Source organism: Botryllus schlosseri, chromosome 2 (genome assembly GCF_051294905.1).
Source record: "Botryllus schlosseri isolate E-star chromosome 2, Bs_hap1, whole genome shotgun sequence".
Lineage (NCBI taxonomy): Eukaryota > Metazoa > Chordata > Ascidiacea > Stolidobranchia > Styelidae > Botryllus > Botryllus schlosseri.
The window spans coordinates 13538798-13560113 of NC_137237.1; the positions used below are offsets into that span (position 1 = coordinate 13538798).

A 21316-nucleotide genomic window follows, 5' to 3' on the forward strand; every position below is an offset into this window, starting at 1 on the left:
AGGCATTGTAAAATTGTTATTCCTTTAAACATAATACAGCTTTCTTCGGTCAAGGAAGTATAACTATCGCTAGATTTTGAGCAAGAAGATTTTAGTCACGTACGGTAGCATGAATGAACAGGAATTAAGATGTATAAGGTGCCATTTTCGTCCGCTCTACCGCTAATGTGATCACGGGGGCTGGTAATACTAGCGCTTTTGGTGCGCAGCACGCTGATAGAAATATACATATAAATCGGGCGTTTGCCGTTCATTCGTGAATTGCGTAATACCGGACTTGGTTCGCTACGGAAAGGGTGTGTGTATGTGTGCGCCCAAGGCCTTGCAGTAACTTTGTAATGCTCATTCGTCTTTTGACGGGGAGATAGCGTAGCGGTGACGATAAGCGCCTACGAATCGGGCGGCTCCGGTTCCATTCCCGTCGGAGGTTCATCCGGGCTCGCCTCTTCCCCGCCGTCGCCGTTCTTACGAAAGAAAGCACTTACAAGGAATGGAAAGAACTAGAAAGGGCTGCGGCTTCGAAAAGATCAATATCGAAAAGAACTGTTACTTCGGGCACTCTGGGCCGAGGAGGATGTCAGTCTATAAAGATCGCAACTGCGTGTCGTTCGATATCCTCCTATCTGTTCATTACATCGCATTGTGTCTTATCGCATTGTGTGTGACTTTTTCAGATGAAAAATATAACCCAACGATTATATTTATTGTTGTTGTGGAATGACTTCATTCAAGCGCACCCCCATTCTGCAATCCTTTGCGTATCCACGTGGCCGTGTCAATTCCATGCTACTGAGTTGTAGCGCGTCTCAGTTTTTCTCTGGGCTTTTAATGTAGCCTACTGCACACTGCACAGTCGCAGTGCGATGTCCATCGGACGGACGAACGTAGAAACCAAGCATGTACGATGTCGATGTCGTATGTCACTTATCCTGTTTCAGTGTGTGCGAATACTCATGGTTTGTCCTCCCCGATGATATACCGATCGGCCTGTGGGCAATAATGACAGGCTTCTAAAATCTTCAGTTATTATAAAAACTAGAGCACTTTCTGACACTGTTTCAGTTTTTAATTATTATATACTAAATCATTAATATTGTATGATATCAATCCATCATGAAGGTATTCAGAGCAGCTAAGATCTTTGCGATTATTTCAGGTACGGCCTACGTGGCGGCATTCGTGGTGTGTTAGCTGCCCGTCTAAACACGAATTATATTTTGCAGTAACCGTGTTTGTATCGAATGCTGCATTCGCTACGAGAGAGGAGGATATTCTGTTTCACGACATCTTTCGAGACTATAAACCTTGGATTCGACCAGTTAAAAACTTCAACGATAGCGTTGTCATCGAATTCAAGCTCTTCATGTCACAATTGGTCAAAGTAGTAAGATGAATCGTATATGCGTTTTCTACCGGAATACGCTGTGGAGGACATTTAAAATCGTAGTAGAAGTCGGATTATTGCCGGTGTTTAAACTTCGAAGTTTCAGAGCATATTAAACTCGTTCCGAATTCCAGTAACTTAATTTCTCTCAGGCGGCTTCGCGCCACCCAGGCATCCCTGGCACCACCCTTGTGATGCTTTCACGCGACCAGTTTGAGAATCACTTGCCTATACGATGTACAGAAGAGGCATGATCACACAACGAGCAGTAATAGAAAATAACATAAAAGCATCAAGCGATAAAAATTAGGTGGCAATAAGTGACGGAAGGCGAGGTCGATATATCATATCGTGGTTCGGTAATCTCGAGCGTATAATATGAAATGCATCCTAGCGATGAATGTAGAATGCCTATAATTACCTCGAGTACAATTTTCAAGATTATATTATGTTACCTTGATACAGGCAGAACCAAAACAGCTGCGCCTCATCATCTCCCTTAAACGTTGGTCTTGGGCCCCATAAGCTGATAAGCCAAACTTTTGGAAGGGCTCTAGCGACGTACGTTTTGTGGGCGCAATTTGTCATGTAATCTAGTCAGCGTGTTGTTGTTGTTATTGTCTAGTCACGCCGGGAGCAATTTTTTTAATTCATCATTTAATTCGGTCAATAATATTGGATTGGTAATGGTAGCATAAAATTTTCTTCTTCTCTGAGCCCACGTGGTCGGATACCAATAGAGCTGACGTAGGCGGTGGCTTGATCTTAATTCGCGCAATTACTAATTATACATTTTAATGATGAATTACAATTTATCCATTTATGCGGCTATGGACAATTAAAATTAGGCCATTTAGGCCAGCCATACATAGCCGCCTATGGACAACGGACAATTCCACATATATAAATATCGAAGGTTTCTGTAATCATGAGACGGTCCTTTTCGTCCAAGATTCCCCCATCCCCCTCCATCTTTTTCACAGCACACTTCGTGGAGTATAGCATGTTGGCCGAAACTAGATATGTCTTGGTGTGTCGTGGCGTGGACCCCCTTTGAGCTGCGGCCCGCTGTAATGGGGGAGAGGTGCGGCTGTTATGGCCCTGGATACAAGGGTTGCCTAAACGCTATTGTTGCTTCGTGTCAAAATTCGAAGTAGTCTAAAGACAACATCATTCTAGTGAGTAATTCAAACCTACTTGAATACTCCGAAAGAGTAGAAATCGCTGCGAGCGACAAGAATGCGTTATGGCGAAGCGCCTGGCTTGTTGATCGGTAGGTCGATGGTTCGGTACCCGGCCGGGTCAGGCCAAAGACCTGACCAGTAACACTGGTATCCATGACTTCCCCGCTTGGCGATCATGCATTATTGGGATAGCATGGAGGGGTGGTGCAATACTGAGAAAGCCGTACAAGACGCTATATCTGCACATTGTTTGTCCAGCGACATATGCACATCATGCACTCATGGTATGTATATGCACATATCGTGTGTATGTATAAGTATATCATGGGCAGGTGTATATGCCGCAAAAACACCAAAGACAAAAATATACGTCCTTTCCTCTACTCAAATCTACTTCAAGTGGAAGTAGATAACGACGAATTGAAAGCTCTGAAAAGTACTCTCCAGGAAATAGTTTCAGAAAAGTACATTTGATCAAGAGGTCGCATGCTTTTTGCAGTTAATCGGAGGTGGCCACTTTCAAAAGTGGATTGTGTAACTTCGTGACTATTTAGCGGATAATGACCTATGACGCTACAAATAGGTTCGATTTTTGAATATTTAGTTACCCGTATATACATGCATATCACAAAAATACTTGTCATAACTAGGGCAATTTTATCACATAAAGTTTGAATTGTACTACTTCTCTTCATTTCTGGTCGGAACTGTCCGTCCTTGCGAAGTGGCTTGGCCTGAAAAAACTTTTTGACTTAAACAATGACAAATTGTTACATGAAAAAATTTTATTCTAACGAAATATGGACCTATAAAGAATGCCAGTAGTTACATTACGCATTACTGCACAAATAGTTGAGTGACTTTGCATAACATCATGTCAACGTATTTGTTTCATTTGACCGATTATGATTCACAATGAGCAGACAATGTACCGTCTACAACGGTAGGCCTAAAAACTAGGCTACAAAGCTGTAAAATGTGAAATGATAAATTCACCGACACCGCAAACATGTGGGCCTACGATACCAACGAAATGCAGGTTGCAAAAATTTTGACTTTGTAAACAATTTTGACAATTTTTGACCTAACGCTACAATTTTGACAAAATTTTAAGTTTTTCTGCAACGCCCTAGTCATAACCATTCAAAATGGTTGCCGTCACTTTTGGCTCACCTCACATGCGGTATCGAATGTGACCATGGAACGGAAACACATGTTTACCAGAGATGAGCATGGATTAGGATTAGGTTTTGAAAAAACAGGATTTGTGAAATTTTGTCGGATTTGGATTGGATTTGGATTAGAGATTTTTTTCAGAACGGATTAGGATTTGGATTGGATTTACCTATTTCTGGGAGATTGAAATGTCGTTTGGCGAATGGCGACAAACTTTATTCAGATCAGTTATTAATGTACTTATGGTTACTAGGTTATCTTGAATCAAGTGAATCGTTGGTTGTGAAAGAAAATTTTCGAATCCCTTCATTGCATAAATTAGTATTTTTTCTGAATTTCCACTTGGAATCGGATTAGGATTGGACATGGACTTGAATATGAAAAAGTTATGGATTAGGATTTGGATTTGGATTTGAAGGTTCGGATTTGGATTGGATTAGGACATAGAAATTTCAAATCCGCTCATCTCTGATGTTTACCCATTGTTAGGTCACGCTTGACTACTTATAGTCGTTTTGGCCAGTCGTAGCAATTTACCGTATGTGAGATGCTATATAACTAGGGTTACCTTATTTGGAGATCCAAAAAAGAGGACAATTATTAAACACTTTTAAAGCTGGAATACCAGAAAAGAATATGGTTAATTCAAAAAGTTTTTCAGTACCTGTGTTGATTACAAAAAAAAAAGGTCATCACTTTGCCCTGACCCCCGAATTACCCGCATTTTACATACGTGTGTGGTGTTGATTAAGAAATAAAAAGTGGTCATCAATGGTCAGCGGAGTTATTGCCGTCGAAAAATTTCGATTACCAATAAAATGGTATTTACGGTGACCAAAATCTTTAATTATTTATTATAGGTGTGCACACCGTAAATACTATTTCGTTCAAATCCAAATTTTTCGACGGCAATAACTCCGCTTCCATTTGTTGGAATTGAGCCAAATTTGGTGAACATCGTTTCCATAGACAACCTAACACTTTCATGGGGAGAACCGAAAATTTTGAAATTTTGGTTCATTTACTTTTATATAATAAATAGAAACTTTCTTTTCCCGTAGCAACGCGGCTACTGGCTGGAATTGAATCAAATTTGGTGTGTAGGCTTAAATTAGGTAACCTAACAATTTTATTAAGTAGCCAGTACAGTTTGAGAAAAAAGGTCTTTTTTGAAGACCCCTACTGCGCACACCTATATATACATAACTCGAATTCGTAGGCCTATATGTGACCCCGTGTTTTCTGCTCACTGAATTGTAACGCTACGTTCAATTTGTGAAATGAGTTAGTGGCAAACGGCGGGAGAACGTACCAATTCAATTGAAAAATATTTACACTAATCTTGCTCTGTGGGCGCTGCTAAAATGTGGGACACCGCAACAATGATTTTGACCATAATATTTTCTAAATCATGTCGCAATGCTGCGCTATGATTTTTCCCTCACTATTTTGTATTGTTAGAATTCATCATGAATTTTTGAATGGAACGCAAGACGCAAAAATTGGCCAGTGAAATTCCACAGCAGATTACAATATAAAATAATATGAGTGTATAAAATGGACTATTTTGTAGGACGAAGTTAACCAGATTATGATGACAAATTTATGGCTGAAGCAAAAATGGTATGACCACAAACTTCAGTGGGATCCGAAACTTTATTCAGGTGTTGAACATATTCGGATCCCATCAAAGAAAATATGGACACCTGACATAGTGTTGTACAACACGTAAGAGCACGTGTACCTAATTGCGCGAATGCATCCGTTCTCCACAACTGCTTCTACTTTTATCAGGGCTGTCGGTAAATTTCAAGTCGGCCAAAGCACAAAAGCGTTACTTCGTTACACTGGCGATGTTGTATGGACACCACCCGCCATTTTCAAAAGTTCTTGCAGCATCGATGTCACCTACTTTCCATTTGATGACCAGGTATTGATGTAGGCCTATGTTTGATCTACCACGGCATGAAAAGGGCAGTCTGGTCCGATTTCTGACTTCCAACGAAAGTACCAACGGATGGACATCGATAAAATGATGAAGAGCGAATAAAATGGCATACGCATACTCATACGTATACGCAATTAGGTCACATTAACAATTTTATAGCAAACTTCGATGGAATGTTTGGTGATTTCCCACCAATTTACTTTCTATCTTGCGAGCCTCCTGGATAATTTCCTGAATACTTTTGCTAAATCTCCCGTCAATGATATTTATGAAACGAATAATAATAAGCATTGATGAGGCAATGCAATCAAATCTGCCACCAACGAAAGTACACATATGTCGCCCAAACAGCTATTTCTGAAGTACAATATGACTAGCAACCAAGAAGAAGCATGCACCGTGTATGTTCCCTACTATCTGGACATTGCATCTTACATAACAAACGAAATATGCACTTGATTGCTATTCTAATCTGACGTTGAAGTTGATAGGTCGCTCATAGCTTTGTCGTGTAATGCGATTACAATCTAGAATTGCACGATGAAGTTTGGGTCATGGACATATGATAAGGCAAGGGTTGACATGCGGATTCAAGGGGAGGGCTTTGCTAAAAATGAGTATTGGGAAAGCGGAGAATGGACTGTGCTCAAAGTCCGTGGTCAAAGGTGAGTCGAAATTTGTTTACATTACAATTCTATTATTAGGAATTCCATCGAAAAGCCTTCAAGAAGTCTGTCAATCAAATATAGGAATTAAAAAGAAGACAAATGATAACAAGAGGCACACTGAATGAGAAATACAGAAATATAGTAAATTAAGGTTACCATATTTTGGGAATCTGAAAAGAGGACACTTTTTAAAAATTTCCAAACTCACAGTATCGGAGTAAAATCCGAAAACATTGGTAAATTTATTGCGAATTTGTAGTTGGTTGACAAAAAATGGTCAACTTTTTGCCTCAACTCCCTAAAGACCCGTTGGAGTGTTACTTGAGTACTGATTTAATGTATCTCATTTTAATTTTATCATATATATTCAGCCATAATTTTCAAAAAAGAAGACAAATCCTCTTAAAAGAGGACGTATATATGGAATCCCTAACTAAAATGTGCAATTAATGAGAATGAAAGGACATGTTATTTTCGCGTGAGTTATAGACGAAGTCGACATACCAAACTTCTCAAAGCACAGGATATTGCTATTATATTATTATATTCTTTATTCACTGTAAAACAATAACAATTGTTATTATTATTAATATTACGAAAGTAGCGCTTTCAGCCGATGACGTTTTTTTCGCGCCATGCTCGGGATAGATCGCAATAAAGCGACCAGAAAATGAATTTTATAGAAACAGTTCGCAGCCGAGCTCTCAATAACTGAGCTATCATTGTTCATGTGTTGGTATGTAATTATACTTTGTTTTTCAGAAATGAAAGAAAGTACAATTGCTGTCCAGAAATTTATCCCGACATCACGTACTCTTTCGAAATTCGACGACTCCCTTTATTTTACACTATCAATCTCATCGTGCCGTGTTCCTTGATATCATTTCTCACGATCATGGTATTCCTCCTTCCGTGTGATAGCGGAGAAAAAATCACTCTAAGTATATCAGTTCTTTTGTCGCTGACGGTGAGAATATACTTCTGATGGTGATGACGCAGGTAACATATAAGGAGCGTTCAAATTCCAGGTCTTCTTACTGGTTATAACGGAGATAATTCCGTCTACGTCGCTCGTTGTGCCCCTTATCGGGAAATACCTTCTGTTTACGATGTTCTTCGTTACGCTCTCGATCGCCGCCACCGTCTACGTTTTGAATGTTCATCATCGATCACTTGATACTCATGTCATGTCGAGCTGTACCAGGAAAATTTTCTTGGAAATCTTGCCTAAGGTATAAGGTTGTTTATATGATATGATTTCAGCAAAACGATATATATCTTTGTCATATGTGCGTTAATAACGAAGATTCTGTGCATGCCCAAACCCCCGGTTTCTATCAAGACGCATCTCGCGGATGTTGAAATGACCGCGGAATGTGTCTCAAGCTTGGATGAATATACTGATCCATATGAGGTACGCTATGACTTGAGATTCATGTATCCTATAGTATTGCGATGTACACAAAATTCAAAAGGAGTTAAAAACAAAGTAGAATTATATTTTCCGAGTAGCGAAATGGGTCGAATTACTGACTCGAGCTGTATTTCAAATTCTACATACGATAACTTTAGTAACTTGTTACTTTTCTGTGATATTCAAACAGCGAACTAAACTATCAAGATGCCATTAATCATTATTTCAAGCATTGAAATTTATATATATATATATACAATGTATCAAAATAGAATTTGGATAATAGCAAACGAATATGTGTAGAGCATTACTTCGCGGAGATGTATCGTGTGATGATGAAAGGTGACAGAAGCTATTGAGTATCAAAATACTTCTACTGCTTTTACAAAATATCATCAATACATACTCCTGACCCAGGACCGAAACAGCACTTCGTCAGACCCCCACAAAACGTTGGTCTTGGGCCCTCCATAGGGTTATAAACCAAACTTATAGGGGCTATCGCTACTTGTCAGCGATAGTTGGTGTACCGTTTAGTTGTTCAGCTTATGTCGCCTATATGCGCCAAACGCGGAAATTTTCTATAATTCATGATTGAATCGATCAATGTGATCGGGAATTGCATATATATGGCTAATTTGCTATCAATTTTTTTAACCTCTGTTCCCGTAATCAGATTTACTGGTTGAGCTGAATAAGGTGTCTTGGAAAATGTAGGGCCCGTAAATAATAATTGAACATATTCGGGCGGACCCGTTGCTATAATCACTTTATTACATGATGTTCTTTCGTCCCCTGTCTGCTATGTCAAAAGATATTGAAATCGCCCAAACGTACTAAACTAAATGACGCGCGCGATTTCAAATTGGTATTTCTTCACTGGCAAATATTTTTTCTGCGAAATGGCATTTGTCATTTGGGGTTCTGATTGCTAGGACATGAAAATTTGGCGTCAGCCGTTTAGGCGCCAATAGACAATCAAACATATACGTATTATGTATAGCCTATATATCGAAGTTTTCGGTCAGCATGAGGGCAGTTCTATTCGGCTGTTTTCTCGCAGACGATCGTTCTGGCCCACTCATCGGAGTGGCATCTTACATGGCCTAAAACTTCATATGTCTTGGTGCGTCCTGGAATTGTAATGGCTGACGCCGAAATCCCATTTCTATAAGTCATGCGTATTTTTTGGGGGGAGGGGTACCCAATAATCAAGACATTTGGCAACACTAAATCGCGCCTAGCGCGAAAGAAAATGGAAGAAGTTGCATAAATTTTCAAAAAATACTTTATAATTTAGGTTAATTCAGAAAGTAATTTTGAGCCCCCTTCGAGCTCCCCCCCCCCAGTTGGGGGGTTTGGGGTGCGACAGTGACGGTCCGGCTCTGAGCATCTGTGTGCTTTAAAGCTGTACAAAGCTGTACCTGTATACTTCCCAAGCGCCTCTTGTACAAAATCTGTATGAGTATAAGAAGAAAAAACATATGCTCATATCGCATTCCGTGTAAACGTGCTATATAAATGGTATGCCTATGAAGCCCAACAATCCAACATGTATATTGTATATCCTTATCATGCTAAGTCAATTTGTTGCAATTTCACAAATTATGCTACTTACGAGATCGTGCCGATGGATGCCTTTATATAGTTTCATCGTTAGGCCTACCGTTAGCGTGTTTCGCACATAATTTTATCAGAACCTCACCCACAATTCTCGATATGACAAGAAAGAGGATCTGTTCTCACAACTGAATGCGATGGGCTCCCCCAGTCCAGAAGAAAACTTTTCAACATTGTCTCGGAAATTATCCGCTGCTCTTCCGGGAGTGTCCTCTGTCGCACGGCAGCTACAAGAGAAAAATTTACATGATGAGGTAAAGTCGCATTTCCACCATTATGTATTAGAGACAAGCTGGGAATCACAGATATTCTAAGATTTTATTTCCGCTATCATGTGGCCGCATCCACCTGCTGGCAATGTCACCTGAATTCGTCCGTAGTTTCTAGACAACATGTCAGTTAGTTCTACAATTCAAGCCTAAATTTATTGTTATACTATCACAATACTCCATCGGTCTATCAACGTTAGCAAGGGATTGAAATGAGATCTCAAGAGTCGATTTGGTCGCAATGATAATTCTACGCACCCTAAGAAATTATTACTGAATTGACACAATATTTTATTATTATTTTATTGGCTTGTAGGAGGGATATTCGGCAACATCCGACTGGTACCACTGGGGTTGCATCGTCTAACTCTAACACATCATGTTTAAATGCCATGTCAGTTGACAAAGATTATTTTCAAAAGTTGCATTATTCTGGCATAATTGTATATTCGCCAGAAAATCGTGTAGTATGAACGTTCGCACGCACGACTTGCACCCAATACAGTCGACATATGCGATATGGCGTGCTGGAACCCTCGAAATCGAGCCCACGGGCAGAATAAAATTTATATTTTCGCAATCAGTACCGCGGTAGCTTTCGATTGATACCAATTTCATCAAATTTCGCGCTCGGCAAGTCGGTCAAAAATTATGGTTAAATTGCCTTCTGGCCAAATGGAAAGTGTGACGTAGACCAATCGCAGTGAGCCGTGAGATTTGCCTGTGTCTACCCCATATAGGGCACTATGGTAATACAAACATTGTCTTGTCAGTAGGCTGCCATGACTATATGTATATATAATCCGAACGATTTTTTCTTATAGGTTACCAAGGAATGGAAATACGTAGCAATGGTGATGGATCGAATGTTTTTAGTTATATTCATCAGCACATGCTTAACAGGGACGTTTATGCTTTTAATACACCCTATCCAAGATTGATCTACGTAACCAAAGTCCAATTTCTTGAACGAGGTTTTCTGTCTACGATCCTGTCAATGTGACAAAGATATTCAGCAAGATCATAGACATAGGCTGGGGTCGGAAACCTTTTTCGACCGAAGAGCCATATTGACCCAATATTTCCAATTGTATATCCCAAAGAAGCATACATTTCAATCACCTGTTACGTCACAATTGAAAAGTACGTGACGTATTGGTAGCACTAATATATAAGATTTGTAGAGTGCGCCATATTTTGTGCCCACGTGCGTAGGTTCGGAGGTGGAGTCAAACAGGGTCACTACAGCAGTACATACCCACTGCAATGCCTCACATGACGTCAGGGATGAGCGAGGAAAAATTGTGAAACCTTCAATGATTATTGGTATTTTTTTGTCGATGTTTATGAATGACCAGATTTTAAACATTTCTATTCCAAAAATATAGGAATTTTCATATTTATTGTTCGAAAATAAAGCACGAATAGAGAGTTAGGGCACAGATGAGGCTAAGACGGGCCAAGCCTCACCCGTGATAGCGCAACTCATTGTGAATACCTTATAATTTATCATCATTGATATTATCCAAACGAAATTGTCGCGCTGATTCTGAAAATCTAAATATTGATTGACTTCTAAAGTATTCTGCGTCTCATAACGCTGCACACCTACATTTTACATCGGTTCTAGAAAGCTACTTACGCTACCAATCAAGAACTTGGAAAGCTATGACGTTGTTATTAATTTGAATTTGTAATTGTTAATGTCTCTTTCAAGGAAGTTTATTCATGGGCGTAGATCAGGAAGACAATGTATATTTGAAAACTGCATTGACCTACAAGCGTCGCCGTGTCAAGGTATCAATCAAGGCACCGTGCAATTCATTATTTCGAGGCGCGCGATGGCGGTTACATCGAATTCGCCAGTGGTGTTGGTCGCCGGCACGACAGCAACTTCAATTTGAGTAGGGTACGAACCCCTAACCCTGGTCACCCCACTGTCTTGACCCCTCGAAGACAAGTTCATGGTGCCACGAGAATAATTATTCCGGCTGTCATGAAGATTTACTAAGTTGCTGCAATATTGATAAATTAAGCACAAAATTTAATATTTTGGCAAAGAGCCACATCTTTACCCGAAAGAGCCATATAAGGCTCGCGAGCCATAGGTTCCCGACCACTGCTATAGATCAGACATGGGGTAATCGCGATTAGTAATCGTAATCGATTACGACGATTACAGCATTTTCAAGGAATCGTAATCGCAATCGATTACATTCGAAAAAAATCCAAAGTAATCGTAATCGTAATCGACTACTTCATATATCTAATCGATTTCTTTGTGAGAGATCGATTACTTTTTATTTGTACAATGAATATGACATAACCGAACATTCGTGAACAAGGAAGAGATATTATTACAGGTTGTTGATAGCGCAAGTGGCTGATTTACAAACGCCACTGCTCATTATTACGTCAGAAGTAGGCTATTAGCTTTGCTCGTCCTTGCGTAAGAAGTATCCACACGTAGTAAATATATATTCGATGTACATTGTTTTGTGATTGTTAGAACAGTGTGAGCCATGCCGTATATCAAGTTATCAATAAACACCAGACGCCACTATACCTCGCCGCAAGATCATAATCGAATCACCACTCTGCCTAGTTTCAAATAGTAACTCATGTATTGCTGTTTGGTTATGCTTAGTTAAACGCAATTTGACCGTTTCTGCTTGGCGAGCAGTAGGCCTATCTATGTAGTATACGTATGTATTTTGTACGCACACCGGACAAAGATTTGAAATTTTATACTCGTCAAATAAAACATTACGATGGTTAAAATCAACAGCTGCTGATATATATCATAACCGAGACGTTCTTTGCCATTTCTCGTAACGGCAGCTTGCAGTATCTGTATTAAGTGGAAGGTAGAATTTTAAGTTCACTTTATTTTATTCTCATATGACTCTACTTGAAACGGGCGCCAATCGTTATTTCACAATTCTTCACTCGACATTTATACCTGTCGCCATGGCCATCCAGTTATACACCATGTTAGCGTGGGTTGTAGGTACAATCAGGACCAAAACAGCAATTCGTCCTCAACTCCAAACGTTGGTATTGCTAGGGTTGTAACCTAGTCACAATGTCAATCTCACTTTTATAGTTTTGACTCGAGTCAAGTCAAGTCAAGTCATTTTCAATTCATCCCCGAGTCAAGTCCGAGTCCAGGTCCGCTAGCATAGGGTTGAGTCCGAGTCATAGTGTTTGACTCGAGTCCGAGTCCAAGTCGTTATGTTCACAGATCAGTTTTCAGGTCAATCCGCTTTAACCCCCTTTTTCCAACTCTTCTTGAGTGATATAGAATGACTCGTATTCATAATATAGTAATCTTCATCAGTTATCACAGGTTACGGCCCTATTTCCAAGTATCAGAACTGATAGACGAAATACAAATAATGTGGTAACTTTACTATTCTTCGAAGTTACATGGAATGTCTGTCTTGGCCGTTCTAGTCTCGAGTCATGCAAAATGAATCGAGTACATGTCGAGTCAATACAAAAAATTTACGCATTTAAAAATATGACTTGAGTCAAGTCTAGTCACCGAAAAATTGCGACTCGAGTCATTACAACCCTGGGTATTGGGGCCTCATAGGGTGTAAGTTTTCAAGTTGATGACTTAATTTCGTCAATGATATTGGTAATTGCATTATATTGCTATTCATTCAGATTTACCCGTAGAGCTGGGGCACCTAATTCATAACTATAGCATCTGGTATGTTGTTATAATTACTTTATTGTATGTTGTTAATTCGTGAGCTCCCGTCTTTTATATAATAAAAAGATACTGTAGTCGCCCAAACGTAGCAGATTAAAAAAAAACTTTCGTGAGACGCACACACAAATTCTTATGTATTCCCTCCTCTGTGGGTGGCATTTGCATTGTTGGGGCTCAGATTTGAAGGACCGGACTATTCGTCACGCCCACAGAACGCGGCCACTGACACCGAAATGCCTATTCCTATAAATTATGCATGCTTTGATGGGGAGAAGTATGCATTTCAAAATCAAGCTATTTAGAGACATTAAATCACGAAGCTCGAAGAAAATTTTCAATTTAATAAACTCTCTTGAAAATACTCTATAATAATTTATGTTGATTTACGAAATACTTTTGAGTCCCCTTGGAGCTCGCTTCCGGTCCTATTGGGGAGTTTGGGGTGTTGCAGTTACGGACCTGGCAAGAATGCAAATCGTTGGGTGCGACGAATAGTCCTGCATCGAGTTGGGCAATGGGTACATTATGACAAAACAAGCAAATGACGTATGATATGTAAAGAAAGTTGTTATCTCATTAGACCTTTTCATCGCAAGCCACATATTGTCTTCCAATATGTCTTCTGAAATTAGTGCTTCAAGAAGGAAAACAAATGTAATCGTGAGTAATCGTGATTACATTTGAAATGTAATCGTAATCGTAATCGACTACTTCCTGATTTTGCTGTAATCGTAATCGTAATCGTAATCGTGGGATTCACAAGTAATCGTAATCGCAATCGATTACATTCATGAAGTAATCACCCCATGTCTGCTATAGATGTTGGCATATCATTATGGCAGAATTGATGATATGTCTGAACTCAATCGAACTGACGCAATGGGAACTTGGTCATCGGTCATGGTCACTTGTTCTGTTATCAAGAGCGATAAAACACGAGCCCTATTGCAGTGTTGTGATGAGATATTTCAACCTGAAATTCAATAACGAATTTCGTCACAGCATTTCTCCATGAATTAGAGCTGTGCTAATGTTATAAGTATGTGAATGGAGGCTTTATAAGATTTATTGGTCAACTTTACACCGAATTGCATATTATATTGTTTATAAATATTTCTTTTTTTCTCGATTACCATTATAGTCACAGGCGTAGCCAAGGTGGCTGAAAGGAGTCATTGCCCCTTCCACATTTCGACTTGTTATTCGTAACATCATATCTATTCACTACAATTACCAATGTCATGTGCCACTTTCTCCAAAATGTCTATCAACACTCTCACATTATTGTTATTGAAGTAGTAGTAATAATAATAAAATTACAATTGTGAATCGCAGCATAATTTCTGTAATTTCGATTCTTCATTTTCAATCATCTCTACCTCTGCTCTGTAACCCTTGCCAATTCTTCATCTGCTGCAATTCTGTAATCTGACTTCTCCATGTATTGCATGGGAATAACAATTTGACTGTAATACTGAAATTTCAAAAATTTACTCCAATCTCGCAATTTTCCTTTGGGGGCAGGTTGCACCCCGGATTATGTGTGTATTTACCAGTTTTACTGTGAATAAAGAATATGATTATTGATTTAGTTTACAATTATATTGCTTAATTTTTTCACTGTCTGTATTATCTCCAATACATTACGACACGCTTTTTATGAGGATGTTGAAATATCGTAATCAATAGGTGGAGATAGTTTATTCGTAATCGCCATGCTGCACGAACAATATTTGATTGCTTGCTCCCGAGTTTATTTGATTTGCAATAATAAAATGATAAAATTTATTCAAGTATAATTATTGAATGAAGTTCAGAAGTGACATTGTGTAATTTGTTTTTTTACTACACCGCGTACCACCTATATATAGATCCCAAATGACTTATTTTAGTCAAATATACCAGTATGATTATTAATTGGCGTTGTTAATACGCCATAAGACCCAGGGCAGAAACAGCACTTCGTCACCCTCGCAAAACGTTGATCTTGACCCCCTTAGGGTGATAAACCTAAACTATGGGGAGCATCGCCCGCCAGGACCTCTACTTGTAAACAAGATTTATTGAGCTCGTTAGTGGGTGAGTCTCTATCGCCGATTTTCTATAATTTATGATTGAATCGGTCAATAATATCTGGTCTATAATTTTGTATTCTCTCTCTGCCCACGTAATCAGATTTACCAGTAGCGCTAAGTGAGGTGTTGCCTTGGAAGATGTACGGCCCGAAAATAATAATTAAACATATTTGCGTAGCCTGTTGGTATAATTACTTCGTTACATGATGTTATTTCGTGACCTCCTGTACGCTATGTCAAAAGATATTGAAATCGCCCAAACCTACTAAACTAAAAGATTGCCAGGACTCGAACACTTGGCACCAACTTATCGAGCTTGCTGTACTGATGCATTAATATATGCTAACCAGATAGTCGGAAAAATAGTATCTTCCTTGCTACACTGATGCGTTAGTATGTTAGCCTTCGTAGGCAGGCTAGCCAATATAATCGGATTCTTGGTTCTCTTAAATGTGAATCCGCGGTATGGCCAGAGGTGGTAAAAGTAGTCAAGAAATCTACTCAAGTAGAAGTAGCTACGAAAATATCTACTCAAGTACGAGTAGAAGTACTTCTTCCATGAGCACCGTAAACCTACTTGAAGTAGAAGTAGAATTGACTGACTTTAAAAGTACTCAAGTAAGTAAGTAGTTATGAAAACGATCCTAATTCGTTCACATGGATTGTAAAAAGGTGCAAATTGAGCTATGCGATAGGTGACGAGCTTGATTCATATTGATGCATACTAGCAGGTATCCAATTTTCGATAGCATAAGTAGGCTATTCGTCCGCATCATGGGATGAAAATGATGCTAATCCTCTGTTTTCTCGAACAGCACGTTCAGAAAATAGCATGGTATGGCGCCATTCCCCATATTATAAGGCCCGTAGTTTAGTCGAAGAGCAACACGGAGATGTTGTATAGGATACGGTGCAAACACTTTGCGCGATTAGTAAACGTTAATAAAAAATATGGTGGACCGTAAAAATGCCATATTGTGCAGATTTATTTCCAGAAATTAAAGGCATTACTACACTTGCTTTTATACTTCAACGTGTTATCCAGACAAAAGAACTGATAATAATTATAACTCAAAGTATATGATACTGGGAATTGAAAGTGAAGTATAAATACTACTTCTAAAAGCAGAACATGTATTTCATGTTTTTCGTCCAGAAAGGTTCAAAGGTGGTATGCTAAAACAGCTCTAAAACTAAAAAAAAGTCAGAGTCCACTTTTCCAGATTTGGACACGCCATGGACATGCTAGATTACGATATGACACGTAAATGCTAGATTGCGAAACAGCAGTTTCAAACGTTATGACGAGCCATATATACTGAGACGAATTATTTGACATGGACGGAGGGCGACAATGTGGTATGAACGGAACCACGCCAACCCTCCACCTAAATTATATTCACCGATAATTTCGTGAAATCATACTGGTCACTCCGTATCCAGCACTGCGCGCGAAGCGCGACGAAAATTCTGGGATTTACTGAACTTTTATGAAAATTTAATGATGATATTCCGTGAAAACAGCCCCGAAATTCCTCAGGCTATCTTCCTGATTGGAAGATTGAACTACTTCTACTTGACAAACTGAAAATAGCGAAAAGTAAGTAAGTAGATCACAAAATATTAGAAGTAGAAGTAGCGAAAATCAGATCTACTTGAGTAAGTACCAGAAGTAGAGGAAAGCTACTTGAGTACTTCGAAAAAGTAGAAGTACTTCGTTACTGACCACCTCTGGGTATGGCTCAATCATACCATCGTCAAATTGCTACATAACTATAGTAATCGTGCAATGTGCATCGTGTGTTTTTACAGGGGTTTACTGCAAGAAACAGCTAATTGTAGACTGAATACAATTTGAAACCGCCGATCCGCTCGCGTACCACCTGAAAAGGTCTCGCGTACCCAGAGGTGGTCAAAGTAGTCAAGAAAGCTACTCAAGTAGAAGTAAAAGTAGTGACGAAAAAATCTACTCAAGTACGAGTAGAAGTACTTCTTCAATTAGCCACCTCAAACTACTTGAAGTAGAAGTAGATTTGACTGACTTTAAATCTACTCAAGTAAGTTAGTAGTTTCGAAAACTGTCTTAATTCGTTCGCATGGACTGTCAAAAGCTACGAATTGAGCTATACGCAAGGTGCAGAGAGATTGATTCGTATTGATACATCCCAGGAAGTATCAATTTTCGCCAAAATAAGCATTCTTTCGCCTCATGGGATGCCAATTATAGTATAGATATGAAGATGCGATACTAACCCTTTGTTTCCTAGAATACCCCATTTTACAGAATACCTACCCCATATTATAAGGCCCCATTTTTAGGCGAAGAGCAATACGTACAAGTTGTATCGGCTACGGTTTTATCACTTTGCGCGATTAGTATACGTTAATAACAAATATTGTGGATCGTAAAAGTTATATTTAGTGTAGCTTTATTTTCGGAAAATAGAGGCATTACTACACTTGCTTTTATGCTTTAACATGTAAGTTCTGCAGACAAAAGAACTGAAAGTAATCAGAACTCTAAGCATGATACTCGCATCGCAATTTAAAGTGAAATACGAATACCACTTCTTAAAAGCGGAAAATGTGTTTCATGTCTTTTGTCCATAAAGCTTCAAAGGTGATCTGCTAAAACAGGTGTAACGTTCAAAAAAGCTGGATTTTCCAGATCGGCAACACACGAAATCGGCTGCTAGATTACGATATGACAGGTGATTGCTAGATTGCGAAACGGTAGTTTCAAACGTTGTGGTGGGCCATATTTACTGTGATGAAATATTTGGTATGGCATCCTCTGTTGGGGGGCTGCCAGTAAAACTGCACTCAAGCCACTGCAGAAACTACAGCATAAAGTGCTCCGAATCATAGCTAGGGCCCCAAAGGGGCCTGGCTGCCCATCCAATAAGTCGCTGCTGAAGAGATTCGGCGTCCTAAACATAGAAGATATGCGGAAACTAGAAATCGCCAAGTTTATGTATCAGTTTCACTGCGGTCGTTGCCCCGAATATTTCAATGACTTCTTTACCTCTGAATCAAAAGCGCACAAGTACAACACACGCGCGTCCACGTCGTCCAAATATCATATGATCGACCGAAAAGATCGTCGCTCCATCAAATATGCCGGACCTGATGTGTGGAACAGTATCCCGCCGGCCATCCGACAGTCGACGAGCATGTCCACATTCAAGTCGAAATACAAGCAATTACTACTAAATAAATACAGTCCATCCTCAAGATTACCGGACCACGACTGACCTATCGATCTCACTTCCCATGACATGTCGCCCTATTTCTTGTCGCATTCTTCTTCTATACTATCTTCTTTACTTTCATTCAGTGTGCATGCCTCCTCTTTACATCGCCTAGGCCAAGGTGGGTGTCAGATTCCATAGACTACTCCTTGTCGCTTCGACATCTTCCTGTCTTTTCATTGTATCGCATTTTTGTGGTGTATTGAACTGATAAAATTGCTAATAAACCAATGATGATGATGATGACAATGCGGTGTGAGCGGAACCAAGCAATCCGGTACTTAAATTATATTCACTGATACTTTCGTGAAAATATATTTGTCACTCCATAACTACTGTGCACGAAGCGCAGCAAAATTTCTGGGCTTTACTTTACTTTTATGAATATTAAATGTTGGTACTCCGTGAAAACAGCCCCGAAATTCCTCAGGCTATCTTTCGTACTGGAGGATTAGACTACTTCTACTTGACAAACTAAAAATAGCGAAAAGTAAGTAAGTAGATCACAAAATATTACGAAGTAGAAGTAGAGAAAATCAGATGTACTTGAGTAAGTAGCAGAAGTAGAGGAAAACTACTTGAGTACTTCCAAAAAGTAGAAGTACTTCGTTACTGACCACCTCTGCGCGTACCACAGTTTGAGAACCACTGATGTAGTGTCAAGTATCAACTAGACGAGGTTTTAAGTCTTAATTCCTGTTTACACTATTTATCCAGGGATAGAGTATTTAATTGTAAAATGAACCATATATATATAATATATGTATTCTATGGGTTGAAGCCTGTTATCGGTCTCTATTGAACAGTGATTTTTTTGAATACAAAACCAGAAGACAATTTTCGACAAAATAGGAATCATATGTGTGTTTCAGACATGGGGTGATTACTTCACGAATGTAATCGATTGCGATTACGATTACTTGTGAATCCCGCGATTACGATTACGATTACGATTACAGCCAAATCAGGAAGTAGTCGATTACGATTACGATTACTTTTCAAAAGTAATCACGATTACTCCCGATTACATTTGTTTTACTTCTTAGAACTAATTTCAGAAGAGATATTGGAAGACAATATAAATTTGGCTTGCGATGAAAAGGTCTAATGAGATAACAACTTTCGTTGTAAGTCATACGTCATTTGCTTGTTACGTCATAATGCACCCATTGCCCACCTCTATGCAGGACTATTCGTCGCACCCAACGATTTGTATTCTTGCCAGGTCCGTAACTGCCACACCCCAGACTCCCCAATAGGACCGGGAGCGAGCTCTAAGGGGACTCTAAAGTATTTTGTAAATCAACGTATTTTCAAGAGAGTTTCTTAACTTGTAAATTTTCTTCGAGCTTCGGGATTTAATGTCTCTAAATAGCTTGATTTTGAAATGCATACCTCTCCCCCTCAAGAAAAAAGCATGCATAATTTCTAGGAATAGGCATTTCGGTGGCGGTCATTACCCCGCCACGACAGACCAAAAGACGTAAGCAATTTCGGCCAACATTCAACTCCACAAAGTGTGCTACCAAAGAATGACCTTGGCCAAAAGTTGGGTATGTGTCCATTGTCAGTAGCCGCGCTCTGTGGGCGTGACGAATAGTCCGGTCCTTCCAATCTGAGCCGCAACAATGCAAATGCCACCCGGCCGGGGCACTCACAGAGGAATGAAGATATGGGAATTTGTGTGTGCGTCTCACGAAAGTTTTTCTTTTAGTCTGCTACGTTTGGGCGACTACAGTATCTTTTGATTATATAAAAGACGGGAGGTCACGAATTAACAACATACAATAATGAAATTAAAACAACATACCAGATGCTATAATTATGAATTACTTGCCCCCAGCTCTACCGGTAAATCTGAATGAATAGCAAGATAATGCAATTACCAATATTATTGACGAAATTCACTCATCAACTTGAAAACTGACCACCCTATGGGGCCCCAATACCCAGGGTTGTAATGACTCGAGTCATGACTCGACTCGAGTCGCGATTTTTTGGTGACTACACTTGACTCGAGTTATTTTTTGTATTACCTCGACTTGTACTCGAGTCATTTTGCATAACCCGAACCAAGTCATATGACTCGAGACTAGAACGGCCAATACAGACATTCCATGTAACTTCGAAGAATAGTAATGTTACCACATTATTTGTATTTCGTCTATCAGTCCTGATACTTGGAAATGGGGCCGTAAACTGTGAAACCTGATGAAAAATACGATATTATGAACACGAGCCATTCTATATCCCTCGAGCAGAGTTGAAAAAAGTGGGTTGAACCGGATTGATCAGAAAACTGATCTGTGAACATAACGACTTGGACTCGTACTCGAGTCAAAAAATATGACTCGGACTCGACCCCATACTAGCTGACTTGGACTCGCACTTGACTCGGGGGGGGGGGGGGTTGAAAATGAATAGACTTGACTCGAGTCATAACTATAAAAGTTAGATTGACTTGCGACTCAGAACATTGTAACTTGGTTACAAACCTTACCAATACCAACGGTTGGAGTGGGGGACGAATTGCTGCTTTGGTTCTGATTGTACCTACAACCCATGCACGCTTACGTGGTGCATAAGCGGAGGGCTATGGCGGCAGG

The 21316-nt window shown here is 39.5% G+C and overlaps 1 protein-coding gene across 2 annotated transcripts; it reads left to right on the forward strand.

Annotated features, from left to right (window-relative positions):
* LOC145433671 (neuronal acetylcholine receptor subunit alpha-3-like) lies at positions 1 to 16225 on the forward strand. 2 transcript variants are annotated; one of them, XM_080310835.1, is made up of 10 exons: positions 1 to 1156; positions 1224 to 1384; positions 5318 to 5472; positions 5539 to 5674; positions 6224 to 6357; positions 7123 to 7327; positions 7389 to 7592; positions 7667 to 7774; positions 9472 to 9648; positions 10488 to 16225. In XM_080310835.1, exons 1-10 carry the CDS (start codon positions 1114 to 1116, stop codon positions 10602 to 10604), a joined length of 1440 nt encoding a protein of 479 aa, XP_080166961.1. In that variant the 5' UTR covers positions 1 to 1113; the 3' UTR covers positions 10605 to 16225. The 2 variants fall into 2 exon arrangements, with proteins under 2 accessions (XP_080166961.1, XP_080166962.1); XM_080310836.1 differs by having other exon boundaries at positions 9502 to 9648.
* Positions 16226 to 21316: the final 5091 nt, after the last annotated feature.

Coding starts and splice junctions, on each gene's coding strand:
- LOC145433671 (XM_080310835.1), top strand. CDS start 1,114: ATGAAGGTATTCAGAGCAGCTAAGATCTTTGCGATTATTTCAG. Junction 7,328..7,388: donor CAGTTCTTTTGTCGCTGACG/GTGAGAATATAC, acceptor TTCAAATTCCAG/GTCTTCTTACTGGTTATAAC. Junction 7,593..7,666: donor TCTTGGAAATCTTGCCTAAG/GTATAAGGTTGT, acceptor TTAATAACGAAG/ATTCTGTGCATGCCCAAACC.